Source organism: Rhinatrema bivittatum, chromosome 9 (genome assembly GCF_901001135.1).
Source record: "Rhinatrema bivittatum chromosome 9, aRhiBiv1.1, whole genome shotgun sequence".
Classification (NCBI taxonomy): Eukaryota; Metazoa; Chordata; class Amphibia; order Gymnophiona; family Rhinatrematidae; genus Rhinatrema; species Rhinatrema bivittatum.
In genome coordinates this window covers 119,145,284-119,168,988 of record NC_042623.1, presented here as the reverse complement: position 1 = coordinate 119,168,988, position 23,705 = coordinate 119,145,284, and the positions used below count along the sequence as shown (strand labels likewise).

Below are 23,705 nucleotides of genomic sequence, written 5' to 3'. Positions count from 1 at the left end.
CAGTAATGTTCCTATGACATCCTTGCCCTGTCGTCAGAAGCAAGGTTCTCTAAAGTAGAGAACACTAATTAAGCCAAGCAGAGCTCTGCCTTTCACAGCTGCAGGTCAGTCACAGCAGACAAGCTGCTTCCCAAGATGTTCCAGCATAGCGTGTGCTATTGCTAATAGGGATGTGAATCGTGTCCTCGATCGTCTTAACGATCGATTTCGGCTGGGAGGGGGAGGGAATCGTATTGTTGCCGTTTGGGGGGGTAAAATATCGTGAAAAATCGTTAAAAATCGAAAAATCGAAAAATCGAAAAACCGGCACATTAAAACCCCCTAAAACCCAGCCCCGACCCTTTAAATTAAATCCCCCACCCAAATAACTTAAATAACCTGCGGGTCCAGCGGCGGTCCGGAACGGGCTCCTGCTCCTGAATCTTGTCGTCTTCAGCCGGCGCCATTTTCCAAAATGGCGCCGAAAAATGGCGGCGGCCATAGACGAAAAAGATTGGACGGCAGGAGGTCCTTCCAGACCCCCGCTGGACTTTTGGCAAGTCTCGTGGGGGTCAGGAGGCCCCCCACAAGCTGGCCAAAAGTTCCTGGAGGTCCAGCGGGGGTCAGGGAGCGATTTCCCGCCGCGAATCGTTTTCGTACGGAAAATGGCGCCGGCAGGAGATCGACTGCAGGAGGTTGTTCAGCGAGGCGCCGGAACCCTCGTTGAACGACCTCCTGCAGTCGATCTCCTGCCGGCGCCATTTTCCGTACGAAAACGATTCGCGGCGGGAAATCGCTCCCTGACCCCCGCTGGACCTCCAGGAACTTTTGGCCAGCTTGTGGGGGGCCTCCTGACCCCCACGAGACTTGCCAAAAGTCCAGCGGGGGTCCGGAAGGACCTCCTGCCGTCCAATCTTTTTCGTCTATGGCCGCCGCCATTTTTCGGCGCCATTTTGGAAAATGGCGCCGGCTGAAGACGACAAGATTCAGGAGCAGGAGCCCGTTCCGGACCGCTGCCGTTCCGGACCGCCGCTGGACCCGCAGGTTATTTAAGTTATTGGGGGGGGGGGTTCGGGAGGGTGGGGGATTTAATTTAAAGGGTCGGGGGTGGGTTTTAGGGGGTTTTAGTGTGCCGGCTCACGATTCTAACGATTTATAACGATAAATCGTTAGAATCTGTATTGTATTGTGTTCCATAACGGTTTAAGACGATATTAAAATTATCGGACGATAATTTTAATCGTCCTAAAACGATTCACATCCCTAATTGCTAATGTGCAACCCCACACATCAGAACCAGGGACCCATGATCAGAGGATCGGCAACTTGTCTCTACCCACCAATTGTTCTATTGCCAGGCCTATACACTTGTCTCAGTCAAATGTGGCCAGTTCAGTCATGGAAAATCCAGGAGAGGTTTGAGCCTGCCATACCACCCCAGGAGGGAATTGAGCCTGCTGCGCCACCCCAGGAAGGGTCTGAGCTTGCTGCGCCACCCCAGGAAGGGTCTGTGCTTGCATTGCCACCACAGGAGGGGTATGAGCTTGCCTTGCAACCCCGGGAGGGTTCTAAGCCTACCACGCCACCCCAGGAGGGGTCTGAGCTTGCATTGCCACCACAGGAAGGGTCTGAGCCTGCTGCACCACCCCAGGAGTGGACTGAGTCTACCATGCCACCCCAGGAGTGGTCTGAGCTTGCATTGCCACCCCAGGAGGTGTTGGAGCCTGCCACACAACCCCAGGAGAGGTCTGAGCCTGCCTTGCCACCCCAGAAGTCTCAGCCTGCCACGCCACCCCAGGAGGGGTCTGAGCCTGCCTTGCCACCCCAGGAGGGCTCTGAGCCTGCCATGCTACCCCAGGAGAGTTCTGAGCTTGCACTGCCACCCCAGGAGGAGTTTGAGCCTGCTGTGCCACCCCAGGAGGGGTCTGAGCTTGCCATGCCATCCTAGGAGGGTCTGAGCTTACATTGCCACCCCATGAGGGGATCTGAGCCTGCCTTGCCACCCCAGGAGGGGTCTGAGCCTGCCATACTAACCCAGGAAGGGTCTGAGCCTGCCGTGCCACCCCAGGAGTGTACTGAGTCTGTCATGCCACCCCGGGAGGGGTCTGAGCTTGCATTACCACCCCAGGAGGGGTCTGATCTTTCTGCGCTACCCCGGGATGGGTCTGAGCTTGTCTCTCAGCAGCTCCAGAAGTTCCAGGAGGGGCTCAACCCGGACTCTCAGCGGCCCCAGCAGTTCCAGCAGGGGCTTAAGCCAATCATACCATCCCAGAGGAAGTCTAGACAATTTTACCCTGCAAGAGGCATGTGCTTCAAACATGTTTATTTAATGAAAGAAATCCATCCATGCCAGCCCATAGCATCCTCCTTCAGTCAGGACCCCCTGCAGAGATGGGATCCAGGAGGAGGAGGAGGATGCCTTAAATGGGGGTTACTGTTATGATTCTGGCTGCTGTGCAGCCTCCTCACCACCAGAGGCCCCCCATGAGCACGCTCCTGTGGCTGACCCAGTCTTCCTTGCCTACCTGCCCCATATCCAGAACTCTCTATGTAACCCTACCTAGCCCATGCCTCAGTGCTTCAGCATCGAGTTCTTTTGAGCTCCCTGCTTTAGCCATCTGCTCCTTACTTTGCCTTGCGCGCCTTTAGGCATCCTGCTTTCCTGTCTTGAACATAAGAAACATAAGAACATAAGAAATTGCCATGCTGGGTCAGTCCAAGGGTCCATCAAGCCCATCATCCTGTTTCCTATGGGCCTCCTAGTTCTTTGCTGATCTTGCTCTGTGGTCTACAGGTATTCTAGTTCTTGCTTGCCCCTACTTCCCTTGGACTTCTTTGCCTTGCTAACTTTGAGCATTTTGTGTTTCATGTTCAGTGTAGTTCTTGACCTGGTTTGTCCAGTCCTGTCATTGTCAGTCTTCCTTGCTCTGGTTCCCCTCCTCCAGTTCATGCTTACCTGCATCCAGTCTTAAGCTTATTCTGATTTCACCCATACCTGCACGCAGTTCCAGTGTAACAGCTCACACCTGCATTCTCTTCCACGCATAGCCACATTCTGTTCCAGTGTTTCCTGAAGTTCACCCTTACCAACACACACCCAACCCCGAGACCCTTCTCAGCCTGAACCCAGCTCCAGAGACCCCTCTCAACCTGCACCCAGCTCTAGAGACTCTTCTCAGCCTGCACCCAGCTCCAGAGACTCTTCTCAGCCAGCACCTAGTTCCAGAGGGTCTTCTCAGCCGTTACCCAGCTCCAGGGATTCTTATCATCCTGCACTCGGTTCCGGAGACTCTACCCAGCCTCAGCAGATTGCATGAAATTGCTCCCTTCATCCTGTCCTGTGTCACACCTGCAGGTGGTGTTCACCACACCAGGCTACAGCCTAAAACCATAACACTTACAGGTGTATTTTCAAAGGACTTACATGTATAAATGTAATATACTATTGTAACTATTTTCAAAAGTCATTTTCCTGTGTTAAGTGCACAGAAAACAGGTTAGACCTATTGACAATTCAATAGCATATTGTTGCGACCGTCGCTGCCCGACGTCTCCACTACACCCACCTTACCTCTTTGGCGACTCCCTCTTTGCCTGTTGGAAGTTTGGCTGTTGCGGCATCATCTTGCCATTCCCCTCCGGCATCCCTCTTCCAGCTGGACGCTGCACACCGCCATGTTTCCCAGCAGCCTAAGGGCGCGTGCACGGCGTGGCCCCAACTCAAGTACCAACAGTGGCACAAACCTCAGGGGTGTCCCCCTGAGGTGATGTCATCCTCACCGGATATTTAAGGTCTATGAAATCGCTAACGAATCGAGTTAGCGAGGGCTTTCCTCCAGGTATCGGCGGATGGGATTCGCTCTCCGCATACCTTGCTACTCTGCCTCCTCAGACTTACCAGGGGTACCCACTCCTCGGAGTCCTCGCTTTCTCTTTGCTTTTCAGATTGCAGCCTGGAATCGGTACTCACTCCTTGAGTGCCCTCGTTCCCGGACTTGCTACTGAATATCACTTCTGCCAGGAAGTCATCGCTGCCTACAACACCAGTGAGTTATCATTATTCTCTCAGAGCATTCCCTGCAACCAGGTACTCGCTCCTCGAGGGCCTACTTAATTCCAGCTCCTGGGCTGCTTCTAAGAGACTATTGTGTGAGTGTTACCATCAAGGATCTGTTCCTGAAGTCTGCATACTCTACCTACTCTTTATATATTCAGTTTCTCTACAGCTCAGTTTTCCAGGATCGTTGTTCCAGTATCTGAGGGACTACGGCCCAGCTGGGCGCTTCCAGCTCACTACTGCCACCTCTAGTGGTTCCATATACTGGGGTAGATTTTATAAATTTACGCAAGCGCGTACTTTTGTTCGCACACCAGGCGCGAACAAAAGTACGCTGGATTTTATAAGATACGCGCATAGCCACGCGTATCTTATAAAATCTGGGGTTGGCGAGCGCAAGGGGGTGCACATTTGTGCAACTTGCGCACGCTGAGCCTGGCGCACACTGCCTGTTCCCTCCGAGGCCATTCCGAAATCAGAGCGGCCTCGAAGGGAACTTTCTTTCCACCCCCCCGCAGCTTCCCCTCCCTTCCCCTACCTAACCCACCCCCCCGACCCTATCTAAACCCCCCCTACCTTTGTTGGCAGATTTATGCCTGCTGAAAGTGGGCTGTTGGCACGCCATCACCCGACCCGGGGGCTGGTCTGGAGGCCTCGACCATGCCCCCGGGCCAGTGCCATGCCCCCAGTCCCGCCCCCAAACCGCCCCTGACCCTGGACACGCCCCCTCCCCGCCCTGGGACTTACGCGTGTCCCGGGGCTGTGCGCGCGCCGGTGGCCTATGCAAAATAGGCGCACCGGCGTGCGAGTGCCCTGCATGCGTAAATCCGGCCGGATTTACGCGCGCAGGGCTTTTAAAATCCGGCCCACTGTTAATAAAGAACTAGTGTGTGTCTGTCTCTATACTCTGAGCCTGACCGGTGGTCCCTCTTGGGATCTCTCCCGGGGGCGTGGACATCTGCCACCGGCCCAAGGATCTACCCACAACTACCATGAACGCTAACACATAGAGGGGCAGATTTTATAAATCTGCGCACACGCATACTTTTGTTCGCGCACCAAGCGCGAACAAGAGTACACGTGATTTCAATAGATACGCGCATAGCCATTAAAATCCAGGGTCAGCGCGTGCAAGGCTGCCCAAAATCGGCAGCCTGCGCGCGCCAAGCCGCGCAGCCTGCCTCCATTTCCTCCGAGCCCGCTCCGAAATCGGAGCGGCCTCAGAGGGAACTTTCCTTTGCCCTCCCCTTACCTTCCTCTCCCTTCCCCTACCTAACCCACCCCCCACGGCCCTATCTAAACCTCCCCCTACCTCCCCCCTACCTCCTCCCTACCTCTATCCCCGGGACTTACGCGCAACCCTACCTCCTCTACCTCCCCCCTACCTCCCCCCTACCTCTATCCCCGGGACTTACGCGCATCCCGGGGCTTGCGCGCGCCGCCGAGCCTATGCAAAATAGGCTCGGCACGCGCAGGGGGGGTTTGGGGTAGGTTTTCTGGGGGTATGCGCGTATCTTATGCCCGATTTTGTAACATGCGCGCGCAGCCGCGCGTATATTATAAAATCCAGGGTCGGTGCGTGCAAGGGGTTGCACACTTGTGCACCTTGCATGCGCCAAGCCCTAGGGGAGCCCCGATGGCTTTCCCTGTTCCCTCTACCCCACCCCACCTTCCCCTCCCTTCCCCTATCTAAACCCCCCCCCCCCCCCCCCTAGCTATAGCTAAAAGCAAAATACTCTGCATATTTCTGGGCACAAACATACGTCCATTCAGGTGCACCACATGCCTACCATTGAGCCATAATGGCCAAGGGCCTTGCAGCACCCTGACATCTCCATATCTGAGTAAGGCTACATGTGATGGCGGAGTTGAAGTCAGGAGGTTCAAACACACCTTACGGTTGCCTTCTATGATGTCAACCTTTGTTCAGGAGAGATGTGGTTGCTATAAGAGTGCTTAGAAACCATACTGTGATGGTGACATCTCTGATGTCATTGGAAAATACAAGTGAAGGTAGGACACATCTGATTCCCAATCCTGCCTTCACAGTGCCAGATGTGCATCCTTGTGTAGGCTCCCTAAGAAGCAGAAAGCCTATGAGAGAGTCAGTTGGATCATTAGATAATTGAGGGGTTAAAGGGGCACTTAGAGAAGATAAGGCCATCGCGGAAAGATTAAATGATTTCTTTTCTTCGGTGTTTACTGAAGAGGATGTTGGGGAGGTACCCTACTGGAGAAGGTTTTCATGGGTAATGATTCTCCTAAACAGAAGATGAAATTTAATGTGGACAATTGCAAGGTGTTGCATATAGGGAAAAATAACCGAAGCAGAAGTTACAAGATGTTAGGTTCCATATTAGGAGCTACCATCCAGGAAAAATTCTAGGCATCATAGTGGATAATACATTGAAATCATGAGCTCAGTGTGCTGCAGCAGTCAAAAAAGCAATCAGAATTTTAGGAATTATTAAGAAGGGAATGGTGAATAAAACAGAAAATGTCATAATGCCTCTGTATCGCTTCAAGATGAGACATAAGAACATAAGAACATAAGAAATTGCCATGCTGGGTCAGACCAAGGGTCCATCAAGCCCAGCATCCTGTTTCCACAGTTTAAGTACTGTGTAAAGTTCTGGTTGCCGCGTCTCAAAAAGGATATAGTTGCACTGGAAAAGGTACAGCAAAGGGCAACCAAAATGATAAAGGGATGGAACAGCTCCCCTATGAGGAAAAGCTAAAGAGATTAGGACTTTTCTGCTTGGAGAAGAGATGGCTGAGGGGGGATATGATAGAGGTCTTTAAAATCATGAGAGGTCTAGAACAGGTAGATGTAAATCAGTTATTTACACTTTCAGATAATAGAAGGACTAGGGGGCACTCCATGAAGTTAGTAAATAGCACATTTAAAACTAATTAGAGAAAATTCTTTTTCACTCAATGCACAATTGAGCTCTGGAATTTGTTGCCAGAGGATGTGGTTAGTTCTTGGAGGAGAAGTCCATTAACTACTATTAATCAAGTTGACTTAGGGAATGGCCTCTGCTGCTGGCATCAGTAGCCTGAGATCTTCCTAGTATTTGGGTACTTGCCAAGTTCTTGCAGCCTGGTTTGGCCACTGTTGGAAACAGGATGCTGGGCTTGATGGACCCTTGGTCTGACCCAGTATGGCAATTTCTTATGTTTTTATGTTCTTATTTAAATGGCTTTATCATATCTCCCCTGTGTTTCCTTTCCTCAAGGGTGTTATACATGTTTTAGATCTATAAGTATGTCCTCATGTGCTTTATAATAGAGATTACTCAATGCACAATAAAGTTCTAGAATTTGTTGCCAGAGGATATGGTTAGTGCAGTTAGTGTAGCTGGGCTCAAAAAAGGTTTGGATAAGTTCTTGGAGGAGAAGTCCATTAACGGCTATTAATCAAGTTTAGTTAGGGAATAGCCACTGCTATAATTGCCTCAGTAGCATGGGATCTTCTTAGTGTTTGGGTAATTGCCAGGTTCTTGTGGCCTGGTTTGACCTCTGTTGGAAACATGATGCTGGGCTTGATGGACCCTTGGTCTGACCCAGCATGGCAATTTCTTATGTTCTTATGTTCATTTTAGTTTTCAGTTTATCTCCTTTTTAAGGTGCTTTCTTTAGAATTGTACCCAGTACTCCAAATGAGGTCTCACCAGAGACCTTTTGGCTTTTCTGTCATCTTCTGGTGGCCACTATAAGATCATCAGCTATATTCTCCCCCAGATTCTGCTCATGTTTTTTAAACATCCCCCTATATTGTACTGCTCCCTTGGGTTTTTGTAATCCAAATATATTACCCTGCATTTTTATCATAAATCGAGATGAAAAACTCTAGACCATCCTCAAGCTTCACTAATTCCCATTTCATGTTTTCCACAGCTTACAGGATATCTACCCTATTGTAATTATGATATCCACAAAAAGGCAAACATTTCCTTATAGTCTTTCCAAAATATCGTTTACAAAAATGTTAAACAGAATCAGACTGATGAGTGATTCCTGTGGCACACCACTGGTAACCTCCATTTCCTCAGAATGAATTTTGTTTATCACTGCCTTTTGTTGACCCCCCCCACCCAACCAGTTTATAACCCAAACATTCAACATAGGGCCTATGCTTAGGGTTCTCAGTTTGTTTACAAGTCATCTATGTGAAACATTTCAAAGGCCTTGCTGAAATCCAAGAGCATTATATCTAGTGCTCTCCCCTGCTCTAACTCTCTGGTCACCTAGTCAAAGTACTTGATTAGATTCAAATGACAAGATCTACATCTAGTAAAACTATGCTACTTCATATCTTGTAATCTACTGGTTTCTAGAAAATAAACTTGAAACATTGAAGGGGCCTATTAGCATCTTTTTGAGGTCATTACTGTTGTGCATGATGTGGATTGATAGGAAAAGGATGTGGAAGTTAGTTAGATGTGGAGAGAGGGAATAGTTATTGGCTTACATTTGATAACTCATGGTATGGTTTGATATTGAATTTCAGAAACACAGACTTTGTTGAAATGGGGGCAATTCTTGGTGGAAGACTGGGAGACAATGGGTGAAGTGCAACAACAGTGGGCCAAATTAAAAGAAGGTATTACAAAGGCAACAAATCTATATGTTAGAAAAGTAAACAAAAGTAAAAGGAGAAAGGAACTTTTCTGATCTTAAAGGAGGTGGCTGAAAAATAAAGGCAAAAAGAACAGCACTTAGGAAGTATAAAGGATCCCAAAAAGAGGAACACAGGGAAGAATACCCGGCAAAACTGATGCAGACAAAACAAGAAATCAGGAAAGCAAAAGGTCAAGTGGAAGAAAGGATTGCCAAAGAGATAAAGTGAGGTGACAAACATTTTCAGATATATCAGAGAAAGAAGGAAGGCCCAAAGTAATATAGTGAAATTGAAAGATGACGAGGAGCAATGTGTGGAGAATGATGAAGAAATGGCAGAAATATTAAACTAATGCTTCAGTTCGGTGGTCACTAAAGAAGATCCTGGAGAAGGACCATTGCTGTTTGACAAAACCATGGATGCGCGTGGAATAGATGCAACTCTCTTTACAGAAAAGAATGTATGAAATAGCTAGGAAACTTAGAAGTGGACAAGGCTATGGGGCCAGATGAGGTACATCCCGGAATACTGAGAGAGCTCAGAGATGTGCTGGCAGGTCCGATGAAAGACCCATTGAAAAGATCCCTGGAAACAGGAGTTGTGCCGCGTGATTGGAGAAGAGTGGTGGTGGTACAGTTTCACAGGAGAGGGAGCAGAGAGGAGACTGGAAACTATAGGCTGGTTAGCCTCATCTTGGTGGTGGGAAAATTAATAGAGACTCTGATGAAGGAAAGGATAGTGAACTATTTAAAATCTGGTGGGTTGTTGGAGTCCATTGTTGCTCACAAAGATATTGAACAGAACTGGTCCCAAAACTGATCCTTGACACACTGCATGTAACACCACTCTCTCATCCAAGCAACATGGATTCACCAGGGGAAAGTCCTGCCAGACAAATTTGATTGACATTTTTGATTGGGTGATGAGAGAACTTGATCAAGGAAGATCGCTCAATGTGGTTTACTTGGATTTCAGCAAAGCTTTTGATATGGCCCAGCATAGGAGGCTCGTGTGGGTGCCAAGGTGATGGAGTGGATTACTAACTGGTTGACTGACAGGAAACAATGTGTAATGGTAAATGTAACCTGCTCTGATGAGAGAGTGGTCTTACATGGTGTGCGTCAAGGATCATTTTGGGACCAGTTCTGTTCAATATCTTTGTGAGCAACACTGCAGAGATCTTCAACAGAGTGGATATGATTGAAGGAGAAGAGAGAATAAAAAGTGATTTAAGAAAAATTGGAGTGGTCAAAGATTTGGCAGCTGAGATTTGTGCATCTGGGGTGAGGAAATCCAAAAGAACTGTATGTGATGGGGGGTGAAAGACTAACACACATGGTCCAGGAGAGGGACCTTCGGGTGATTGTGTCTGGCGATCTGAAGGTTGCAAAGCAATGTTACAAGGTGGTAGCTAAGCCAGAAAGATGCTGGGCTGCATAGGGAGAGGTATAACTAGTAGGAAAACGGATGTGATAATGCCCTTGTACAGATCCTTGGTGAGGCCTCACCTGGAGTACTGTGATCAGTTCTGGAGATCATATCTCAAAAGGATAGAGACAGGATGGAAACTGTCCAGAGGAAGGCGACCAAAATGGTATGGGGGTCTGTTTCAGAAAACCTATGAGGAGAGGCTGAAGGATCTAAATATGTATATCCCAGAGGAGAGAGGGGCAGGGGAAATGTAAACAGACCTTCAGATACCTGACAGGTATCAACGATGCACAAACTTCAAACTTTTTCCTCTGGAAAGGAAAGAGTAGAACTAGGGGTCATGATATGAAACTCCAAGGAGGACAACTAAGAAAAAATATCAGGAAATATTTCTTCACAGAAAGTGTGGTGGATGCCTTGAATGCCCTCCCACAAGAGGTGGTGAAGACAAGAACAGTTAATGAATTCAAAAGAGCATGAGACAAACACTGTGGATCCCTAAAGACTAAAGGGATGGTATAACACTTCTGCATGGGGATAACCTGCACAGAACAGCAGATACTACCCTTAACAGAAAGCAAGGGCTAACCTGCATGGTGCGGCAGTTACTACCCTTAACAGAAAGCATGAGGGTAATCTGGAAGGAGTGGCAGTTATAATGATAAGCAAATCACTTGGCAGACTAGATGGACCATTTTGTCTTTTTCTGCTGTCATTACTATGTAACTATGATCCTTTGTCAAGAGCTTGAATCACTAAAAATGAAAAGGCTCAATTTAAAAACTGTGAAAAATCTCTTATATCATTTTCTCTCTTTAGCCTCAAGATGCTGGCATATACATTATATTTCAACAATCTGATGATTTTTTTGGGCACTTACTATTTCGGTAGTCAATGTTCAAACATGGCACGGTGGTGTTCCATTTCCGGTATCAGCGGAAAGATACTATGAACTTAAAACTTTTTTAAAGGGATTGAACTATCAATCAAACGCCAACGTGATTGAAACCTCTTTGTTCGAAAAAACTGGGTAAATGTGCTGTTTTTTACTTTACACCGACTTGATTGAGAACTGAGTGACAAATTGTTCTGTGGACGCAATTATACAACTAACTCAGCATGTAACTATGCTATTAATATTGAATATGTTGTAAATTTTGAATTTGATGTAAACATTGATTGTTTTAATTTAAAATGTTTTCAAGACTATACAATGAAGCCTATTATGAGGGTCAAACTAACTGTGGTTCATTGAGTTCATAAAATGAGATTTTTGGACTTCAGATTGGATGGGCCATTTTGTTTGTTATCTGCCATCATTCACTATGAAGATGGGCTGCAACCTCCTCAGTATTTGTCCAGCTGCTCAGTCAGCATAGGGTGGGAGCAGTTCAGGCCTGAGGTGAGGTGTGGTGACTTCCAAAGTCGACAACCAAGGCAGCTGGGAACAAGCCCAGTGTGACCAGGTTTACTTACATGCATTTGCACAGGGCAGCAGACCTGAGAGGGTGGCAGCAACAGGAGAGGCTGTGGGGCTGCTGGTGGAGCCCAACATTCTGGCAGACAAAAACGAGGAGAGCCGCGCTCTAAAGAAGAAGGGAGGCCATAGGCTACCGATAGAGCTCAACCCCCACCGATGGGCAAAAATATGAAAAGGCCACAGTGCAGTGTTCCCTCTGTTGTATATCTGCTAAGGAATTAGAAATCTGTTATCGATCACGCCGCCAGGGGGGCAGTTAGCAATCTGTTATGGATCACCTCCTCCAGAGGGGAGGAGATAGCAAGTTGTTATGGATCTACTCCTCCAGAGGGGAGGAGTGAGTAATCTGATCAATGCTGCTCCCTCAAGAGGAGGAGCTAGCAATCTGTAATACTCCTTAGGCGGGGTCAATGATCTGTTGTGGGTTGGCTCCCACCATGTGGCAGTCTGTATGATACCGATCTAGTAGTGTAAGGAATAAACACTTAGTGGAAATTGGTGAATCCTTGGGCCAGTGGCAGATGACAGCGCCCCCAGGAGGATATCCTGAGAGAGACCACCGGCTAGGCTGGAGTATGGAGACAAACACAGATAGTTCTTTTTTAGACAGGAAGTAGAACCACCAGAGGTGGCAGTAGTGAGTTGATATGCCCGGCAGGGCTGAAGTCCCTCAGATACTGGAACTGCAATCTCTGGGTTGCTGAGCTGTAGGGAGAGACTATAGGTAGTGAGTAGACAGGGTATGCTGGATACATAACCAGTAGTAGATGATACACTCACAATTGTAGATATCTGTATTGGCTTCTATGCAACAGAGATTCTTCAGTGTATTCAGGAACAGGAGCCGTAGGCGAGTACTGGTTCCTATATGCAGTCTGGAATAAGAACTCACAATATCTGTGTATGAGATGGCTACTGGAATAGAAGAAAGTCTTTGGAGAGTTTTAGGAACATAGGCCCTCGTGGAGCGAGTACCAGTTCCTATCTGCAATCTGCAATAATAACTCACGATCTCCGTACCTGCGATAACGTCTTAGACAGAAGGGAGTCTTCAAAAATTAGGAACATAGGCCCTCGTGGAGCGAGTACTGATTCCTATCAGTAATAGAACTCACAGTGTTCACATCTGCGATTGCTTCCAGGCAGTAAGGAGTCTTCTGAGCATTCAGGGACATAGGCCCTCGAGGAGAGAGTACCAGATCCTGTCTTAGCAGTCTGAAATCAAGAAGAGAGAGCGGGGCCCCCAAGGAGCGGGTACCCCTTGGTAAGTTTGTGGAGGCAGAGAGCAGAGAAGTTTCCTCCTTGCTAGTTCGATTCTAGTAGCAAACGAAGACCTTTTAAGTTGGAAGCGAATGACGTCACTATGGGGGGACGCCCCCGAGGTTTGCGCCCTTGCCGATACAAACTCTGGAGCGCGCGTGCACTCTTACGTCATCAGGAACATGGCGGATCCACAGCGTCAGGCCAGCCCGGGGATTCCGTGGAGAAACGGCGAGGAGAAGCCGTGGCAGCATCTGTCTGTCAGAGCCGAAGGGAGTCACCACAAAGGTAGAGAGGGTGGAGTGAGGGCAAGAACAGGCATGAACACAACACCCTCTAAGGCAGGGGTGGGCAAGTCCGGTCCTCGAGGGCTGCAAACCAGTCGGGTTTTCAGGATACCCCTAATGAATATGCATGAAATAGATTTGCATACAACTGAGGCAGTGTGTATGCAGGTCTCTCTCATGCATATTCATTAAGGATATCCTGAAAATCCGACTGGTTTGCGGCCCTCGAGGACTGGAATTGCCCACCCCTGCTCTAAGGTGTGTGCCCACACATAACTTTTTTCACAGGCATGCAAGAAGGTTGGTGGGATGAGGTGGAGCTCATCCCACCATGGACAAAAGAGGACAGGATGCCAGCAGGGGCCATGGTGGAGCTCATCCCATCATAGCCCAAAGTAAAGCGGAAGCTAGTGGAAGCTTCAGTGGATCTCATCCCACTGTGGCCTGAAGAGAAGCGAAGGCCATGTGTGTGTGAGAGCCTGTGTGCATGTGTATCTGTGTGAGAGCTTGTGTGTTTCTGTGTATGAGAGCATGTGTGCATGTGTGTGTCTGAGAGTCTGTGTGCATGTGTGTCTGTGTGAAAGCTTGAGTGCATGTGTGCGTCTCTGTGTGAGAGCCTGTATGTTATTGTATAAGAACCTGTGTGAGTGCCTGTGTAAGAGCCTGTGTGCATGTGTGTGTGAGTGTGTCTTTGTTTGAACCTGTGTGTATATCTGTGTTTCTGTGTGAGAGCCTATGTTCCTGTGAGTGTTTGTGTGCATGTACATGTGTATGTGTGTGTGTATGTGCCTGTGACAGCTTGTGTATCATATATGGACTCTCACAAGCATACACATACATAAACACACATACAGACACACACACACACACACACTCACACACAACCCCACACATGTGCACATAATGTATCTGTGAGGGAGAGAGAGAGCCAGTGTATGTGATATAGAAGGCATGTGTGTGAGAGCACAGGCATGTATTAGGTTTTGTAGGTTTTGTGGATCCTTGGCCCGAGGTGGGAGTTGACTCTCCCTGAGGGGTTGAGCCCCACAGGGCCCCACCATCGGGAGGCGAGGTGGAATGGAAACACAGGCAACTGGACCATGGTTGTGGCCCAGGAGCAAGGAGGCGTAGACGAGTTGTCTGCATCACAGCCACGTGATCGCAGACACCTACACTGAGGCAATACTGCAGGGTGCCCGGAGGAGTGGGGTCTGAGAGAGTGGTCCAAAGTATTGCAATGTCGGGCAGGCCAGGAGACAGAATAGACCAGAGGATGGATCTCCAAGGCAGAGATGCACAGAGCAGGCCCGAGAAATGGGGAAGCGTGTGTTGTAACTCATGGACCCTTGGGCCAGTCGGGATGAGTAAAGGGAGGCTGTGGAGAACCCTAGCAACAGATCCCAACCGGGAGGCGGCTTGACAGAGCTGGATATACTTGGACGCCGGAACAAGATGGAGTCCCATGCGACCAGGGACTCGACGAAGGCACGCAGGCTGGACGGTCGTTGGGCCCTGTAGGTGGAAGACTCTTCACCCTGGAGACCGGCGCTCCCCCGAGAGGAGCTCGTAGGAGCCCGGCCGCTGGGACTTTTGGAGATTCACCCTGGAAGCCGGAGCCCCCCCAGGAGGAGCCTGTAGGGACCCAGCCGCTGGGACTTAGGAGAATCTTCTGGGCCAGCGGGCGCAGAAACCACGGGACGGTGAAAATCCAAGACGGAGTCCAGGAAGTGATCCAGTAGAAGAACCAAGTCAGAGTCGAGGTCAGAGCCGGGTCGAGCCAAAGGTCAGAAGTCGTGCCAAAGCCAAGAGGACAGTCCAAAAGCAAGGTCGGGGACGGAAGCAGGGTCAAGCCGGAGGTCAGAGATCGTATCAGCGCCAAGAGGAAATCCAAGAGCGAAGTCGGGGACGGAAGCAGGGTCAAACCGGAGGTCAGAAGATGGAACCAGACGTAGGGAGAAGACGAAGAGTAGTTAGAAGGCAAACCGGGTCAAAACGTGGATCCAAAGAAGCAGGACGCAGCAACTAGCAACAGGAGACCTGTGAACCTCGTTGCAAGGCAGGGAAGGCTTGTAACTGCAGGGCTTAAATAGCCCTGCAGCGTCTGATGTCAGCAGAGGAGGAGCAGGGTTCTCCCGCGCTGGCCCCTTTAAATTCAGGGCTCAGCCGCGCGCGCGCGGCTAGGGGGCGGGGCCAGCCGCGGGAGGACGCCGGCAACCATGTCGGCATGGCAGCGCCGCGTCCGAGGCCTGCACGGCCCGACTGGGGCTGAAGGGGACCGGAGCCGGGTCGAAGGTAGGCGGCGGCGGTCCCGGGGCCGACCCGGGATCGCAACAGTGTGGAGACAGAATGTCTGGAGTAGTAGCGCTAAGATTACATCGAGGAGCGGGGAAGTATAGAAAGGATCTCTGGAGTAGTAGTAGTGCTGGGACCACCCCGAGAAGCCGGGAGGCATAGAGACTGAATGTCCTGTGTGGTAACACTGAGGCTACCCCGAGGAGCGGGGAGCATAGAGACAGGAACTCCAGTGTGGTAACTCTGAGGCTACCCCGAGGAGCGGGGAAGTGTAGAGACATGAACTCCGGTGTGGTAACGCTGAGGCTACTCCATGGAGCGGGGAAGTGTACAGACAGGATCTCTGGCGAAGTTGCGCTGAGGCTACCCTGAGGAACGGGGCAGCGCAAGACCAAGTCCCGAAGGGAAGCGCAGAGCAGGCCCCTGAGGAGCGGGTACCCAGAACCAGAGTCCAAGATTGCAGAGTAGGGATCCAAGGCAGGAAACTCAGGTCCGGAGACTGGTACAAGCATCACAGGAGCTCAGGGAACTCGTTGCCAAGTTGGTTAGCGTAGGCCAAAGGAGGTGCTTAGATAACTCAGACTTGTGATGTCATCAGCAGGGGACACCCCTGGAGTTCCCGCCATAGGGCCTTTAAAGGGAGGCCAGGAGGAGTGCGCCTATGGAGGACCAGAGTCGGAGAGTAGATTGGCAGCGTCCCAGCCACCACGTGGAGTCACGAATGCCACGAGGAATGCGATGGTGGCTGCAAGCCACAGCCGCGAGCTTACCAGGAGTGGAGAGCAGGGCAAGACATGACATGAGTTGGATCGACCGCGGCCGCCCACGGCCAATGGTCATAACAGCAAGCATATCAAAAAGAGAGTGTGTGAGAGAATGAATGTTTATTGTGTGTATCATGTGAGAGAAAGAGAAGATAAAAGTTTGTGCGGCCCTACTTCCTCCATCTACGAAAATCTCAGGGTAACTGGAAATCAAAAGATCCCAGGTATGGAGACCAGGAGATTTTTTTTAATCCTTATTAGTTCTAATTATTGGGTATAATTTGATGTTTCTGCTGTTTTGAAATATTTTTGGAGAAATATTTTTTAATTATTTTTTTATTCATCCGATGTTTTGAAATATTTTATTGATGTTTGAGAAATATTATGTAGCAAACTGAAAGAAAGAAAGCCCTGATAAAAAAATAAATTAAATTAAAATTACCTGTAGGCTAAGTGAGGCAAGGCAAGTTGACAGCCACAGCTGTTCGTTTTCTTTTGAGGAAACACAGTGACAGGAAGGATAGGGGTTATGTGTCCTGAGAAGGAAAGATGGGTTGTGGCTGTGGGCTGGCATTTGGTGGCAGGCAGGGTTGTGTTGATGGGACACTGCAGAAGGCTGGACAGGACCATGGAAGAGTGCATAGGCCCTCCCACGGGAATGATGAAGAAGGAAAAAAGCTGATCCCGGGTTACTGTGGGACTCCTCGCTGCTGTCCTGCAGCCGCATGGAAAGAAAGGGGAGGAGCTAATGTTGCGGTAGCAGCATAATTTAGGACTGTTATTAGTCATTGGGGACACTGCCATTACAAGAAGGGAGCGAGTTTGAGTGCTGTGGGATCTGAAAAAGCCCCTGGGTGAAGTAAACGTTGAAGGCCAGAATGCTGTGAACCTGAAGTAAAAAAAAAAATTGCAGTTCCGGTCCTGTGGAACACAGACAAGGCACAAATAAAAATTTAAAAATATAGAAAATTAAATACTGAAAACTTTAATAAGGCCTTGTAAATAAGTGGCCCTACCACCTCTCCTTAACCTATGCGGGACCAGGCTAGATGCCTGGTCCACCTTATAACCCGCAGAGAGAGAGAATGCTCTATGGGCAGGCAGAACCCAGCTTGGAACAGGAGGCCTTGTGTCTCCAGGAGAAACTAGCTTCTGAACCCTCTTTGGTGGAAGATAAAAGTGGGAGTACACTTCTGGAATGTAGGCAGTCTACTGTTGTTTGTATACTGATTATTATAATAAATCTGAAAGCTGCATAAAGAAAGGCTAAGAAAGAAAATAGTGTGAAAGTTAAGAAATGTGTGTTTACTGTGATATTGTTCAATATGTCACTATCAATGTCAGATTCCATGTTATTGTATTTATTTATTTGATTTACATTCTGCTTTTCAGGCACTTCAAAGCAGATTTCATTCTGGTACTGTAAGTATTTCCCAGGGTTAAGAAATGTGAGTTCAGTCCTGATTTCTGTGTCATCCCAATGAAGTCTATTACTTACTGTCATGTAGAATGGACTGATATAAACTAGGACTTGATCATGTTAATCTTATGATAATAAGAAATATGATTAGCCAAAATTCAACCCCCTTAGCATCTAATCAAAATAATTCAATTATCAGCAGTATACTGGGGAATAATCAGAAAAAAATGCATGTGTTCTCCTCTATCTTAACAGCAGATGTGCATTAATATTCAGCTGAACATACAGGGGACAATAGTCAAACAGCCCACAAATCTGCAAGCACATTTTCAAAGGGGAACTCCCTGTGGAGTTTCCCTTTGAAAATGTGGGCCAGCAGGGAACAGGGGCTCCTATATCATTGTGTGGGATGACTGAGTAACTTTCTTAGGCTGGAGCAGGAACCAGACTTTCTTCATGCATATTTGCTTTATTAAACACTTTCAGCATACAACCAATAGATGATTAGCTACCTTCTAGCAGCAACACTCACAGTTTTGGTTAGGACAGAAATGTATTTAGGAGCTTCCTTCTCCTAAAGAGGCTGGGGCCTCCTGATCCCAGCTGAACTCAGCCTCATATCCTGCACCAGATGGGGGTCTCTCCCACAGAGCTCTTCCTGTCCAGCGGTGTCCTGCCCACAGTACTCTCTCTATGGGATTTAAGGTGGACCCAGCTATATGCCTGGTCCCATACAGGTTAAAGAGGGGATCTAGGGCCATTCCTTCACACATTGATATATGTGTTTTTCATCTGCTTTGAAGCAGGTGAAATGCACTCATGGAAAGTAGACACAGAGATTTGAAAATGCAATCCCTATGTGTACTTTCTCTCTCCCAACCTAACATCACCCCTTTTTTTGCCACAGGTACTTTTACTCACAACAGGAGGGGACTCATCAAATTTCCCATTTCTGTGGGTAAAATGATGTTTTACCTACAGAAATGACTTTGAATATTGCCCTTATTGTCTTGCTTTGCAAAACTCCATCACTCTCATATCACAAATAAATTTCTTGAGTAAAACATAATAAAGCCATTAAATTATATACACAGTCCTTTCTATAATAGTATTTTAAACTTTGTGTGTAACATAGATAAAGATCCAAATGGTCCATCCAGTCTGCTGTTGAAGAGTCACCATCGCTCTCAGCTGAAAAATAAATGATTTTATCTGCAAGATAAAAAAATAAAAAAATATAATATCGTATAGCCATGACCTATGATTATAAATCTTGACACAATCAAACATGACTTTTGTCACTCTGACAAAGGAGAACAGTTGGTGTCTATAACCATATGAGGTCATAAGGTTTATAGCATATGATTTCTTATGATTTGCCTCAGTGATCAATACCGTGAATTCCTGTTGGACTGCATCAGTAATATTCACTACACATGTTATTAAGAGATGTTACTTTACATTCTGGGCATTCTCAGTATAATGTTTTTCCACTTTTTTCTATAGAGGACCAAAATCACAAGAGTAACTTTGAAAAGTGGGAAAGGGAAAATAGGACAATAGTAAATAAATCAGTTATTGGCTAGAAGCAGGGTAATTTTTTTTCCTTTTTTTGCCCTTATTCAGCTTCCCATGTAGGTTCTGCTTCAGCTTTGAATATCAATATTTTTATTCAGCTGCCTATATATTTACTTTATCCTACTTTTTCTGGCTGCAAAATGGATGAATTGACTTCAAAATCTCTTATTTTAGAGACTGCCATTTTTCTCCCAATTTATTAAGCTGTTATTGTTGTAGCTGATGATCATGATGCAACAAACTCTGCCCATGGGTCAGTACATGGGTGACAGATAGGGGTTATAACTATGGTCAGTGATCATTACAATTTTTCACCATCTCTAGGAGGTAGTTCTAGTATTCAGAAGGAAAATACTTAAATTGAAGAAATATAAGTAATTTAGAGACTGATATTCAGTGGGTTGGAAAGTGGGAATGTTACCTGGGTATCTTTTATCCAAATATTCAGCAGCACTTATCAAGATAAAGTATTTCTGCCACTGAGTATACCCAGCAAAGTTATCTTTATCCAGGTAATTTTAGTACAATGATTTTTCTGATCAGACTTACTTGGCTACGTTTATCTGGCTGGTACTGAATATACCTCATTCTCTACCACTTTTAATCTGGATAAATTTTAGCCTGCTGATGGCTTATCGGGGTAAGATTTTACCAGTGAAAGGGGCAGGAAGTTCAAGTTTCATGGTTTGTCTGGATAACTTAAAAGAATAATGGGTAGAGACACAATTTTATAATTATCCAGGTCAGAAATATGGAAAAGCTGATCCTTGTGTTGGACTAGTAGCATGTATCTTTATGTCTTAGTATATATATTTTATAGGTCTTTTATACATTTATCTATGAAATTATGTATATATTTTATTTTGTAAACTACTTAGATCTTTTTATATAGGCAATATATCAAGTACAAATAAATATAAACACAAATTATTTTGAATATCAACCTCATATGCTTTGAGTTTGTAATCTAAGTAGGGTTTGAATATTCCCTTGTATAAAAACTGATCTGAAAACTTCAGACATGCAAAATGGAAATTACAAGAAAGTTATAAAATGTACTCTACAAATTAAATTTCTTTCCATTATTACATTTGCCAAGAGTAATGTACTGTATGAAATAACATTTTGAATTGTCTGAACATTTGACTTTCAGAAGAGCTGAAGTTTCTTTTCCATTTTGTACAAATGTTTAATCCTTATTCCTCTCATTCATCATGAACTATGCCTTTTACTCACCATGTCATCTACTATTCCTCTTTCAAGTATCGACCTGAGTCATGAATGTATTGATCTGACCCTATGAATGTATAGACCCATATTATGAATGACTCATCAAACTATCAAATAACCATGATCTATGAATGTCTCTTGTGAACCATTGTGATCTTTACTAGGAATGATGGTATAAATAAATAAATAATGTAATCATCCAGAAACCTGTCCTTAGGTACCCCCAGTTGGTTGAATGTTCAGGAGGTCTACCATGATACATATGATGTATATTTGTATATGTAAAAAAGGATTCACATTTTACTAGGCATTTCCCTCTACATTACTGATTTTGGGAGGTTTTTACATTTTAGATCCCTCTCTGGGGTTTTTCTCGGTCTTTTTCAGGGCTGGACTTAATGCTACCATATTTATAACCTGGCTGAACATGCTCGGTGGGAGAGGGATAGGAGAAGCTGAAGAAGTTGGAGCCTCCTTGGCTGCAACAGTATTTTTGGAGAGAGGAGTCCTAGTAAGCCCAAATGTCTACACGTTGGTAAAAGAGTTTTGAGGGGAGCAATCTACAGTGGTTCCAAAACCTGTTCTCAGGCGCACCTATCTTGTTGAGTTTTCAGGATATCCATATGAATATTTATATTTGCATACAGTCAATATATGTGTAGCCCCCATCTCACTTCTTAGGCCTGATACAAGTGTTCCCACAGTTCCCAGGATCAACCATCATCATCCTGGATCTCTCATTCAATCTTCTCCCACGAAGCAAGCTGATCCTGGGAGCTGTGGGAACACTTGTATCAGGCCTAAGAAGTGAGATGGGGGCTACACATATATTGACTGTATGCAAATATAAATATTCATACGGATATCCTGAAAACTCAACAAGATAGGTGCGCCTGAGAACAGGTTTGGGAACCACTGTAGATTGCTTCCAGCTATGGTCCTCATGATTCACAAAAGGTTTGACCTTCATTTAATGCAAATATATCTTATGCATATTATTTATGGATATTCTGAAACCCAAACCTGTTTGTGATTTTTGAGGACTGGAATGGACCACTCTTTGATTATATTAATAAAATGTATATGTAAACCATTTCCACCTTGGAGGCAATCCTTTCCTGAGTATAAATATAGCATAATCATCATAACAAAAATAACTGATGGGGTGTGCATGGCATTTCCCTCTACATTACTGATTTTCTTATGTTCTTATGAACAATTTTATTTGGGTCATTTTGTTTTTTTCTCTTTATTTTAATCACTTTTTTGCTTCATTTTGTTACTTTGCACACAAATGCATTTTTCCATATGCAAAGTCATACTTATGCACATGGATTCAATTTTATGACCACAAGTATAATGTCAAGTGGATAAATATTTACACATATAAAGTAATGAAACAAAAAAAAATGAATGCATATCCTTAATAGTTGATATGACTCTAGTGTCATCATGCTCTACTTTCATTTCAAGTTTGTTTTCAACAAAATAAAAATAAATATTGAGACTGAGTCTTCTAGAATTGATAAGGTGTTGCTGAAGAGCTAAAGCAAGTTGACTTGGGAAACATTTATGCTCGGAGTGTTATTTACTGTCATTTTAAATGTCTTCACAACTAAATTGTGAAGTTAAGGTCTTCTACTTTATTTTTATAAGTAAGATCAGTATTGTCTTCTCATCTGCTCTTTCTGGTTAAATGGTGATAAATCCAGTTCTTTTATTTTTCATAGCATGCAACAGCATAAAATGGATATGACCAAGAGCTTCAGAGTGTAATTGTAATTTGTTTTTCAGTCCTGTTTAGTCAGGATGAAAACTGACTGGGCATTGGATCCTCTCCATTTTATGTTTTCCAACATGTTTGAATTACATAAAAGGGAACAATGTATGTCCATCTGTTGGTGAAATAACTATACAAACAAGAAATAGAATTCATCAAATTAGAACTCCACATAAACAATACAGAACATTTAACTTCTTCCCTTGGATTCTAGTCTTGCAGTAAATATTAGGCTGCTTAGGTTGATACACACACTCTCTCAGAATTAGTAAATTGGATTGGTTAGTGTATGGTTTATATGTATAGAGCAACTTGTATAGTTCATAGTCTGTTGCTGCCTTGGATTTTTGTAAAATGAAAGTGGCAACATAAAGATAACTTAGGCCTGGATTTTCCTTTCTCGCAGAGAATGGTGAATTCAGTGGTAACGGGGGGCGGGCCTGCGAAAGCCGGCAGCGATCTCACCACCGCGGTGTTATCACTGCCGGTTTTCGCACCCAATAGCGCCACCGTGAAAGGTGGTGCTATTGGGTGCGCTACTGGCGACGATAACGTAACTTACCTTATTGCCGCCAGTGAAGATACCACTGCGTCCACCTACTCGCCGCCCTGACTCCTCCCCTCCCCACCCCAATTCCGCCCTGACTCCGCCCCGGCAAGTATGGTTTTTCACGTGCGATAGGTTTAGAAAATGATCTCCTTAGTTACCTAATTTCCTATAGAAGGTTGGCTTATATCTCCAAATTTGAATTACATCTCAGAAATTCAATTTTGAAATCAATCTGTAATTTCTATATATCTGGTGAATAATCTACCCTGTTTATTTGGTCCACATTGCTTAGGATTTCCCAGTTTCTAGCTATAGAAGCTTGACCTCTTGAAGGATATCCCTGTGGCTTTGAGGAGGGTTCCTGGCCAACACCAAGCTGCCTGTGCTGACCTGATTGATTTCTGGGAGTTGTAGCTTGTTGATTTCAACCTATCTATCACAGGTGCAGGAATGCATGGTACCACCAAACATTTTCAAATTAATTTTTGGTTGAAAAACTTAAATACTATATACATTGTTTTATTGACATTTTATGAACTGTATTTTTTTCCAGGAAGTTATGAAGCCCTCTTGAAATTCAAGATAATAGATTAGCTTCTATTAAAACTTCTTGAAATAGTTTTTGTTTGTGCTCTTTAAATACTACCTGTCAAGAAGAGAAATTTTCTTTATTGCTTTCTGGGTAGAGGCAAGGTGGATGTTGTTATTCTTCAAACAAGACTTTAAATACACATCCCTATTTAAAAATGTATATATACATTGTCACGCTCAAGGAGATTATTATAAAGTGTTAAGAAATCAATTACACATGGTTGATTTCTTTCTTTGGTGAATTTGTGAGAAAACAGTAATATGAAATGCTGAAATATTCTTACACCTCACCTCCCTCCCACTGAGTCAAGAGAGATGTCATTGTGAAGTTACATGCTTTAACTTGATTGGGAATATATGTTGTCAGTTTGTTGACTTGTTT

At 45.7% G+C, this 23,705-nt stretch overlaps 1 protein-coding gene across 5 annotated transcripts in view; it reads left to right on the top strand.

Moving 5' to 3' along the window:
* TAFA2 (TAFA chemokine like family member 2) overlaps positions 1-23,705 on the top strand; it is a 505,302-nt gene that overhangs the window by 370,609 nt on the left and 110,988 nt on the right. For 4 of the 5 annotated variants that reach the window (XR_003858732.1, XR_003858733.1, XR_003858734.1 and 1 more), the window contains one exon: positions 17,567-17,596. The exons of the other annotated variant lie outside the window; for it this stretch is intronic. Coding sequence is in view for 1 of the 4 variants with exons in the window: in XM_029616859.1 (XP_029472719.1) it covers positions 17,567-17,596 (30 nt within the window). In the remaining 3 variants the exon portion in view is untranslated. The remainder of the gene's footprint in view (positions 1-17,566; positions 17,597-23,705) is intronic. 5 annotated transcript variants of the gene reach the window in all.